Source organism: Diadema antillarum, unplaced genomic scaffold (assembly GCF_040938485.1).
Source record: "Diadema antillarum isolate AM-2024a unplaced genomic scaffold, OU_Dant_1.0 seq00000854_RagTag, whole genome shotgun sequence".
Taxonomy (NCBI): domain Eukaryota; kingdom Metazoa; phylum Echinodermata; class Echinoidea; order Diadematoida; family Diadematidae; genus Diadema; species Diadema antillarum.
The window spans coordinates 766200-778256 of record NW_027271725.1 but is presented as its reverse complement, the minus strand read 5'-3'; the positions used below and the strand labels follow the sequence as shown (position 1 = coordinate 778256).

At 37.9% G+C, this 12057-nt stretch overlaps 1 protein-coding gene across 1 annotated transcript in view; it reads left to right on the top strand.

The window, feature by feature from the left end:
• The first annotated feature begins 500 nt into the window (after positions 1-500).
• LOC139740418 (dmX-like protein 2) overlaps positions 501-12057 on the top strand; it is a 150289-nt gene continuing 138732 nt past the window's right edge. Inside the window, exon 1 of the mRNA XM_071651009.1 lies at positions 501-657. Within this exon, the coding sequence (XP_071507110.1) occupies positions 571-657 (87 nt within the window). The 5' untranslated portion in view covers positions 501-570. The remainder of the gene's footprint in view (positions 658-12057) is intronic.

The window sequence follows — 12057 nt, the reverse complement described above, 5'->3', positions numbered from 1 at the left end:
AAGGCCTACAAACTGAATGACCTTCAGTTCATTATATCTAAAAAATAAAAAGAGAAAAACAGTCAAACATGAAATACTATTTTCTGTTTAGTAGTATTGACCCTTTCTGTGGCATTGAGTCGAATGTGCACCGAGATTTCACACAAGCCATATCAGTGGACAAAGCAGATGCACCCAGAGGGTTAGAGAGCATCCAGGTTGAATAAGGATTCTCAGTATTCAAGAGTTATTACTGTACTTAATATATCGATGATGTGCAAGACTCAAGCTCTTTTCTGCGTAACATATGTACTCGGTGTTCCTCATATACTCAGTCGTCGAGAAGGCCCTATACACATTGTATAATGTTTGTGATAAGAATGATAATAATAACGCAAGGGCTGATCTGACTATTTGGCTATTTAAGGCTACCATAGAAAACTGCGGTGTCATATGCACATTTTGGATCCTCAGCGCAAGTTTGCTGCATGCTGTGAAATAGTCGACTGACTTCAGGATTATCTATGAACGATGGACGGCTGTGAGGAATGAGCCTGTAAATTTCGGAAAATGGTATCAACTTGATTCAAAATGAATCGCCATCAAGTCCTTACAGGAGCTGTTAATCCTGGAGATTCTTGCTTTGCAGTTGGATATGTAGACGGAGTTCCCTTTACGGTAAATATGCGCTTATATCATGACAGATTGTGCTCAGGTGATCCAAGTGTGTGGATGTTGATTGGGAATCGTAGGCATTGAATGGGCTGCAAGTGGAGAGAACTTGCAGCTCAATGCAATGCAAGGTGGGTGTGTACGTACGGGCCGACTGAAGACCCCATCCATGACCATTCACGATGCATATCATGCACGGCACACGGGCCACTACTCCAGTAAAACCAAGCAGTAATTGTACCTTAGTATGTCGAATCTACAGTGTATTGTTGTTGTTGCTGTTGTTGTTATTGTTCATTTTCCATCTGTGAAGATGGCTGGATAGCCCATATATTCAGCTACTAAGCTGGTCTTCCATGCATGGGGTCCAGTTGGATGTGAGGTGGGACCACTTCACTGCACCAGGTTAAAAACCCAGCTCTTTGCGATGAATGAATAAAGCGGGATCTTTTACGTGCATGAGTTGTGACTCTCTCATACACGGGACCTCCATTTTATGTCCTATCCGAGGGAGAGAGTGTTTTGCCTCTTGTTAGAAGGAACGGTATGATTACACACAACATTGCTCAGTCCAGACTCGGGTTCAAACCCGGGCCCTTAGATCGTGAGGCAGACGCGCTACCGGTACCGACTGAGCCAACTCCCCACCATATGCATTACATGTATGATGTAGGGCCTAGGGGTCCTAGGGCTTCTAGTTCTACAAAGTCTGCTGAGCTATTATGATGAATTAACCCGTGAATCTATGTTTGTTTTTATCCTGCAACATTAAATCAGAAACCAATCACTGGCACGATTTTGAATTTGAAATTTGAATAAGCACGCTCCTGACATGAATGTGGAAAACAAGATATCAAATTGTAAATTACCTAGCTTGGCCTTGAGTGGATTGGTGCATGGTGGCTTTATTGGAATTAGGATTGGAAAAGGCTCTATGAAATTGTAAATCTAATGTAGACCTAGGCCTAGATCCCTTTTATTGATTCCTCTACTTTTTTCGAATAGTGTAGACAGCACACACACGAGCACTAGAACACAGATCTACTTCTGTTGTGATCATAATTGATGATACTAGTAGTAATACACGAAAAACGTGGAGCTCTATCTCATCGGTCAGCCTATCTCTAGTTTACATGTACTTGCAAACTACCATGGTTTTGTAGATTTTCTCAGCAATTGTTGCATGTTACTGTTAGGAATGAAAGCATCAAGTAAGCTCTGAAAGTGCATATTAAATACTTCTGGAGTTAAGTAGTGTTTTAAGTTTTAACTTTCAGTCTTGATAAAAAGGGAAAAATTAGGTGCGATCACAGCATCGGTACCCTTTGCCTGTGCGTGCCTGCTGCCCAGTACCTCCACATCACCTGAAGTGAACAAGTGAACACTGGAAGTGTAACCCTGCTTGACCTCCGCAAGTTGTGTGTGGGTGTGCATTAATATCACCTCATTCAATCGCATACATTGTACAGCCAGTGTACATTGTACATGTATTTTTGTACAGTTCACTAGCCAGTATGGTTAGGTGTCTAATAGTACATTGACAGCCTAGTGTTTTTCTGTCAATAGAAACTTACATACACATTGTATCTCACAAATCACCTGAAATTCTACTCACATGTTTAAAAAAGAAAATACTGTGAATTCACAAAGGGTGCGTTAAAAATTTTATTTGTAGTACACTCTCTAAGATAACTGTTCAAACGCGTAGGGTGTTATTTTGATGTAGCACTCAATTATGCTGTACTTTGAAACTGACACCCCTACCCTCTATTGCCAATACGTGTGAAGTGCACGTAATGCTTTTAGAGGGTGTACAGTGTATTTATAATCTACGGTGTCACTGTTTTGCTGTTGAGCGTTGGTCTTGTTTACTATCAGGTTTTCCAGTAATATTTGGACATCTTTAAATCCCCATGGAAGAATGCAAAACCTCTGCGCATAATCTCATGTGTGAATCATTGTTCATTCTTTATGCGCAATGCTGTAAATAAGAGGGATGTCAGTTTCAGTGTACAGCGTCGATGTGTCGACACCTACTACAATGTACTAGAATATGCAAGAAATAATCCTGTGCACAGGGTCATGTTCCAATGTTCTCCCTTTGCTTGATGTCTACAGTTATACATGTAGCAGGAGATGTAATACAACTGTGGTTGAGGAAAAGACAAGCTTGTGTTTTTACTGTGAATATATGTATGCAGATCAGACAAATTTACAAATCATATCACATAATAAACATTTGTAAATTTAGAAATCATACAAAAATACAACATTTCAATCATGCTTACCTGTAGCATTTTTAGAAGTGTTTTGGAGCAGAAGTAACAACTTGTCAGGATGACCATTTCTCAGCTGTTGCTTCAAAATTGCACAATAATACTGTTCAAAGGAATCCTGTAGTTACCCGCAGTAATGACTTTTGGTGAGTTAAAGAAAAAGAAAATCTATTTTACATAATCTTTGACCAATAGGCATTTTAATCAACATGTATTGCAATTGATAATCCATTCATTTGGGATAACTCTGCTCAGTAGGACTACATGAATTCTTCTGCCACTTTCAACCTATCAATTATGTGGCAATGCCTGTACTGCCATCCTTACTTTACTGTAGAAAGGGCCATCAAGGTCAAGGAAAATTGTAGATGTCTTCGAAAATGGGCTAAAAAAGAAAAAAAAAATGGGACAAGATGACATACACTGTATTTTGAGATGCATGTATGTCAGTTATTATAACACATGCTGTCTTTAGAGAGCCAAAATAGTCTGTCCCACAAGCTACTGACATCATATGTGTTCATTGAGTGACTTCAAGTTCAATGCCTGTGCTGGTGGAAATGCTACACTCTCAACACGACCACCAGCAATAATCCCGAACCTGAAATCAGTTGGTGTTTAAGCAAGTTGACCTTAAAATTGTGACATTTAGTTCCAGTATCTGGTGTTTGACCCGGCGTTGAATGTCCTCTGCTGAACCGAGCTCTACTATTCTTGTTGGCGACTAACATGCTTTTTCACTATTGGCCAACACCAATACTGAGGGATTTTCCATTTTGTCATTTCAAGATCAAATGGTGATAGTGTTAAAATAGCATTCTGTATACAGGAACCACATTTATGGACATGGATGCATGCATGAACGTGTACAACGTAGTCCCCACTCACATCAAGTACAAGCATAATGTTATAGCCTATTAGATGTGGTAATGCGATAGTCTCCAATGAAAAGTGCATGAATACTAGTACTCTGGACATGGCCACATAAATCTATGCTTTGGAGCAAAATTGAAATCATTGTACTGTAGTTTGGAGATGTCAAGAAATCTGTAGCAATTTCATTATTCTTCTATGCCATTTGTCTATACGAAACAGTGATGGCTGCATCAAAATTCCAGTAATGATGCTAAAATTATACCTTTGAAAAAACTCAATGTATACACTTCTAAACTTAATGCATTACTGTGCAATGGTTCTGTAGGGAAAGAATTTGTTTATGAGGTCAAAGGTCAAGTGAAATTACTGAGATATCTTCATTTTTTAACAAATTTTGAAATTATTGGCTTAATTTTGTCCTGGAAATTGGTGTTATTACCAGATAGTGCTTATTTTCCAATCATGTCTAACTATTGTCTCGTATTGGTGAGATGTACTGTAGACCAAGGTGGGAGAATAATGCAGTAGTGGAGGCATGCATTGTACCAGTTGCCATAGCGACATTTCTACATTGCATTATAAGTTTGTAGTGATTGTACATTCTATGTAATACCAGTCCACAGCCTTCTGATTTACAATGTAGTGTACCTGTCCGATAGGATATGTTAAAATTGGCAGTGAATTGAAATACATTCAAATACAATTACATGATGCAGGAGGAGAGACTCTTGGTTGTGTAATTGAATTTTGCTCACCTGGTTAAAGCCCCCAGTGGATCTGTAGTTTTGGCAGTAACTAGATACAGACTGCTATTTTTACCTGTGCTATATAACAGCACTTTAAGAGAAATCGTCCAGTGCGTATTCTTATTCCCATATATTGTGTAGATCATTAAGAACAAAACTACTCAGTGTAAGTTGTATCGTTATGTATTCTTTAAAATGCCAAAACAAAAGAAAAGCACTGTGAAGGGTATCCATTGTCATAATATGCCTTTGCTTATCATATTATGAAAGCATCGGTTACCTGTAGGTTTATACCAGGGAAAGAAACATGCACATCAGCTTTTTTTTTTAAGTGATTGTTAACCATGATTTAATGTATATTAAAATGTGTTATAAGCATAGTCCTGCTGTCTTGAATAAGGAAACGATCTTCTAGGAATAGTGTCTTTTGTTTGTTGTTGAAATGTCACAAGGATAAAGGTTTACCGTATGTGTGATGCTTTGCAAAATATTTATCTTAGGGTTTCTCAGTTTTATGTGTTTGTCCCAACATTGAGTTACTGTGAGCACAGAAATGTTTGCAGTAAATTACATTGTAATTTTTGTGTATTTCACACATCCTACTTTGACTAGGGTGAATTCTAAAACCAGCTAAAGTATCTTCACAATTTTCTCTGCACATTTTGAATGGATTGACAATTGCTCAGTGTGAATTCGAGAACCCATGAATAAGTTTTGGAGCCGCTTAGTGCGAAAATTAATCGCACAAAAATATTGATGTTTACAGTAACTAATGTAGTCCCAGAAACCAGATATATGTGTTTATAGTTTGGTGATAGTATGTTTATGTTATGATGCTCACAACTCATTATTAGTGTTTTATTAAAGGGTTGTATGGTAGAATTTGAAAATGAAGCCTTTGGTTGTACACATTATGTTTTTGTTAGATTCAGCTGTAGAATTCCCAAATGCCTCTTATAATTGCTAATTCTATCTACAATGTAATAACTGATTCTCAGATTGACAGTAAAGTTTAGAAGAATAAAATTTTAGTTTATCTGACAAATTTGCTATTTTGATAAATTTATTTTTATTTTTGGCCGACTTCCCTTTTTGTGCTCTATCAAAACCATGATGCAAAAATACATGAGGGATATACCCTATCGGTGTGTGTGCATAATGAGTGAGTATGAGTCCATTTTGTGTATGGGCTAGGGTGCAGTACATACAGTACAGTATGCTAGGATTTGACCCCAGGGCAGTGTTCTAATTGCTGGTATCGGGCACATTCACTGCTACATTGTACCATCGGAAAGTAATAGCACATGCCCCACATACTGCATGATGGTGTAGGTTTGCATAGAAAAATCACTATTACTCGTAGTTATAGAAAGCAGACAAATTCTGATTCATTTCTGTTCACTGTAACCCAATTATCCTTCCTTATGGATTACAGGTCCTAGGGGGTGCAATCACATTGTTGGGAGAAAAAAAAAAATTGTCTCGAGAAAATCAATAAAGTAGGATGCATGCCTGGGTATTTGGTGTTTGGGCTGCTGAATGAGAGTGTCAATATGGATTCGCACTAGTGCAGTAATTAAACCAAGGGCAGATTCAAGAGTTGCGCTTGCAGGTGAAACCCAGTCAAATGCTGACATACAGATCTATGCATGTAAACTCAACCAAACACACATTCATACATAGGTACACAGTCGTAGCGGCAACATTTGCGGAATTAAAATGCACGCGAAAGTTCTTACCTACACAATATGCATTGGATGTCAATGGCAAGTCGTGAAAATTTCATGCTGCGAGAAAAGCCGTCGGCTCCAATTCATGAAATTTTCATACTGCGAATGTATCGTGTTTTACAGTAGTTATCTTGTACCATTATTTACGATGGTAAAAAAACAGTTGAAACAGTTGTTGCACAATGTAAAACATTGGCCTCCAATTCCTGTTCTGCTGTCTTCAATACCGCTCTAGAGTCTATGACTACTGCAATCACAACAGTCACTCACTGCTACTGCTACTAAGATGTACTTGGAGAATAACAACTTTAATATACTCCCTGGGTCCCATTTGCTTATAAAATATACTTCAGGCATGTACTGTAAAACGAGGAATTTTCGTGTGCATTTTAAAGTGAAAACTAAGTTTCGGTAAATGCTTGAGAACCCGTCTAGCACCATTTCATTTTTTCTTGCAATATATCGAAAGAGTCCGCTAAGAAACTTAGCTGGCTGACGTGGTTTGCCGGAATGATGAGTCGGTTTGGAGTATTTTGAGAAAAATAATAATAGTAGGAAAACCGACTTTTATTCCAGAAGGATCCAGACTAACTCGGTCTCGGGAAAAATTCGACCCTACTTCAGACAATTCACACGCAGTTCGTGATCGCCACATTCTACTGGCCACTGCATAATACCAAATGAGGCCTAACTGAATGGACAGGAAAGTGCGTGCTAACGTAATCCTGTACAAACAAAACAAAATGACAGCGCGTGGTTCTCAGTTGCTGAGACGCGCGGTCTTTGGAGTTTTTGTTGTTGTTTATCAAGTGCCTTTGATTGTTTTAGAGGTGCTTGATAGGCGCGCACTAATTTTGCATTCGCGCAAAAGAGGTTTTTGATGCGCGCGTTGTAACAACTCGGACCATTACTGCGAGTAGCCAGAACACGAAGCGCTAGTTTATACAGGCCGCTCCCATAGGACAACACTGTACAATCAGAGGGACAACCATTACAACTCATCCCGCCGTCAAAGCGAAGCCGAGGTATCCCCGAGTCCGAGTTTAGCCTGACCCCGTTCGGGTAAGTACTGAGACTGAACCTTTTTGGTTAATATTTCGCATTTTCGTCGTTACCCATCGAATATCTTGTCATAAAATCGTTATCCTGCACATTTCCTAAGCAAACGTTCACATTTGGGAGCGAAATTTGACAACTTTTGCAGGCGTACCAGAACTTTGTTTGGGCTTTAATTTTGTGAATTTCGCGAGTGCCGAAATTCGCGAAATTAAAATGCACGCGAAAGTTTTTGTCTACACTACATGCATTGAACGCCAGTGGCAATTCGCGAAAATTTCATGCCACGAAAAAGGCTGTCGGCTCCAATTTGCGAAAATTTCATGCCGCGAATATATCATGTTTTACAGTATTCAAGGGCCCCGTAATGCAAAATTGCCCATTCATTGTACTCGCTTGAGAATAGGATAATGCTGCCGAAGGCAAGTTTGAGTGTCGCACCCTTCTACTACTACTACTTCTGCTACTACTGCTGCTGCTGCTGCTGCTGCTGCTACTACTACTACTACTACTACTACTACTACTACTACTACTACTACTACTACTACTTCTACTACTACTACTTCTTCTTCTACTACTTCTACTACTACAGTGTACCTATTAGAAGTAATATTACAACTTCTGCTGCTTTTACTGCTACTACTTTTATTAAGTACTACATGGTTGTATTACTAGTGACTACTACTACTACTTCTACTGCTAGTGAACTGTTGCCACTGCTACAAAAATAATTAAATATCACAATATTACTATTTCCACTAATACCAGCAATAAACAAAGTAATTTTTTTTTTGGTAATCTTGCTGTTAGTACCAAGTCCATCAAAACATGCACTGTTTGGTTTGTTTACTTGCTTGGATTGAAGTCCTTTTCCGTGCTGAAAAATGAAAGTGAAGCTTTGCAATGTTTATGAATGTTGCTGTATGTTAGTTTTGTTTTAAACAACACCATTGTTAGCTGTGGGAAATGAAATGTAATGCACACAGCTCTGTATATTGGATGCCATTTGTACATATAGTCCTACCCTTTGTGCAGAGTTGCTTTAATAGAAACATTTGTGTCAGACGTTTATAGATAACCACTTCATATGCACTAAAACTATTGTGTATACAGTGTGGTGCTACATGTACTTGTACTGAAACTCACCTTTGTATTGTCTGTGTCACTTGCTAAGTATCTGTTTGTCATACACAAAACTGCAAAGCTCATTTTTGCAAGTACCGTGTACGCTAAAGCCAGTGGCACATCTCTCACTATGCCTTGAGCAAATTCAGAATGTTACTCACTTGTTTGACTTTAAAAGTATACAAGTGCTAAGTACACAATGTACTATATTGTACAAAACTCTTAGCAAGAGAGGTACATGTATAGACATTTTGCCTTTGTAAATATCACTAGTCCCTGGAAAATTATGAAACCAGGAGCTGTAAATCACTCTTTATCGCAGTTTATAAATGCCATCCCTTTTCAGGCGGTTACATCCCTGAAGCAAAGTAAAACACAATAAAGCAGAAAAACAAAAGAACAGAAGGTGAGTCAGTAGATACACTGTATGCAATGTCTTTCCTCACAATATAATGGAGCAGTGCATCCATAGATTATCAAAGGGTCATGAGAAACCAGATACTGGTATATCAGTCAGCTGGAATCGCACAGTATGTCATGCCACCGAACTTTTTCTTGAGAGAGATCTGTCCATCTTTGTTATTTTTAGCCAGAAAGGAAGGTGAGATCAAATAAGCAAAAACATTCCTATGTCAGCTCAATTGCTGCTTGCTGTTTGTCACATCATATTAGAACAGAAAGGATGTTTTACATCCAAAAGCTTTGTGTCTATCAAAGGTGTTATTTCCATGAATGTAAGGAATTGTGAATGGCTCGCAAATTTAACATTCCGCAAAAAATTTGGTTACTTTGAATCTGGTGAGGTGCATGAAAAAGGGGGTTTGACATGCTGTACAATTCAGTGCAAACACTCGCAGTGCTTGAGCAATCATTGGGATATCGTGTTCTGACTGGAATCACTTTTGCTGCGGGTCACGATACATTGAACAAGTGCAATTCAGCATTGAGCTATATGGAACTCATTCATATAATGTCTCTGTACAATACATTTTGCATAAAACATGTCCCCTCGGTGCTGCGCAATCCAGTCAACTACAGCCACAAATATTGACGCATGTAGCATCAACATAGAAATACTGCAAAACTTTTTAATGTACATTTGTCAGACTGTATACCTTTGAACTGGATGGCATTGATACCTCCAGTACTACAGTGCTGTATGATACAATTTGTATATGCAGAGATGTACAAATTTTTTTCCATTGTATGTGTATTGCATGATAAATCAGGATACTTTCAAAGATGTCTCGGTGTAAATGCAATCGAGCTCAACTGCATTTAGTTTACATCACATGACCCTCAAATTCTCACTACTACAGAATCTAATCACTTCCTCTATCCTCCTAGCCAAATAAAAAACTAAAACCCAAACTAGCCAAACTGTGATGAGATAAGGTGTTTCTCAATGACTCATGCAGCTTTACGAGTCAGTGACTTGTATTATACATCTCTGCACCTCAGTTGGCATCATGGTTTTATTTCCCGTCATATCTGTACAATATAATCTTCATTTTCCGGGCGATGTTTGTACATCATAACATTTATTGATATCACAAGATGGTGTACAATCTCTATTTTGAAGCCTCAAGTGGATATTTTGATTGTCATTTTTAAAGTGTTTGTAGGGCTATTGATATGATAAAGGTTTAGAATTTTTTGTCTGATTAGTGTCTTTATTTGCTTCACACAAAACTCTTCATTATTTAAGTTTAATTTTTGGGCACAGAATGCAGGAACAAAAATGATACATTTACAACATGACACATTTTATATCACTTCAATATTATATTATAAACACGAGTATAAATACAATGTACAGTTAAAGATGTAAACAGACATTGTATATGAAATGTAATGAGCGATGGCTGTGTAAAGGGAGAGGGGTTATACTTGTATACATTGTAATTGTGCATTGCTGTCAAAAAGAATGCTTTTTACAGTGTCAAATGCAGACCGATTGCAGTGTGGTGTAATAGGTGACTGCATCGTTGCCATATGTCCAGCTTGTGTAAATGACTGTGACCATCAGGACTGTCTCACATATAAACTTTCATGGTCTAAATTCATTGAAACTTTTACCATTCTGTTGGTGTGACTTCACTTTTAGCATTGAAGTACATGTAAGTTTGTATGAAAGGTGGAATTTCCCTTGAATTTTTTATTTGTGGTTGCATTCGGCCGTTGGGTAAGTCAGACACTTTAAATCATGTAAGAGGTTGAGAAAGACATGTTCAAACATATCCATCAAAGTGAGGAAGGAGTTGATATAAAAACAAAATTCAGACTTGATTTGATATCTGACTGTGATGCTGTGAAAAAAGGGAGAGAATAATTTACATTATGATGGGTGCTAATGATATGAACTGTAGATGAACTATATTCAAGAGATCAGGAACTAAACTGTAGTCCTTTGACTGAAGTCCACTGTATCAGTACTCATCTGTTTCTCAAACATAAACGTCTCCTGAATGCTGTTGGTAGCTTGTGTTGGTTTTATGAGTTGTTTTGTAGTTGTTCCATTGCCTCTATCAAAAATGTTTCAATTGAAAACAAGAAGGGACCCATAAATGTAGAGAAGAGAGAATCTTCAGGCTCTGATCGATCCTCGATGATGGAGTGCAGGCTCCATAACAGTTGACTTGTGTCGGATGATTGGTAATGGGCACAAATTTTGTAGCCCATTATCACGATCAATCATTTCTGTATAATCTCTAACCATTTTCTAACTTACTTAACCCCCTCCCACCTGTTGACTTGAAAATGCTTGCTCTTATTCTTGCCTGCTATTCTTGTTTTCTTTTCCTTTTTACTTGATCTGTTAACTCATTCCACAGTTTCATTGCAAAAGGCCTTCAAATCAACTTCCCTGTCCTTTTAAACTACGTGTTCAGATCGCTTTTCTGTCAAGACCAGGGTACAAAAGTAGGAGTCATTTTTCACAGTCACTATTCCAGTGTTACAAGGCATAAGGATGTATGACACATCCCTGAAAGGGTTTGAGGAACTACTGTTCCTTCATGAATACAGTTATAAGTAAATGAGTGGTTGCACCCATTCATTCCTTTCTTCAATCTTGAATACCGCTTGTAGGTTGGTAAGATTCAAATTCAAATTCAAATTTATTTCACATGCTAAAAAGAAAACATCACGTTCACAATAAAACAGAAGAGAAAAATATACAAACAAACATAGCACGTGAGGGATCAGTAAAGGCTGTATGAAGCCTATCGAGGCCGATTCCCTTACAAACAATAAATAGTACGCAATTTCCATCAAATATACATCAAGGAACAAAAACAAGAAAGAAACATCACAGCAATAAAAAAAGAAAAGAAAAAAAAGGTGGCAAAATTATTACAATAATTACTCAATTGCACTATGTATTAATAACATTTTATATTTATGTTTAAAAGATGACAGTGTTGGACTCTCTTTAATCAAAGTTGGCAACTCATTCCAGCATTTTGCTCCAGTGTATCTAATTGTAGTCTTAGAGAACTTATACTGTAAAAAGGTAAACATATCTCGTTGGCACGTCTAGTGTTGTAGGCATGGATTGCACTATTTGGGGTAAACGAATTATGGAACGTGACAGGT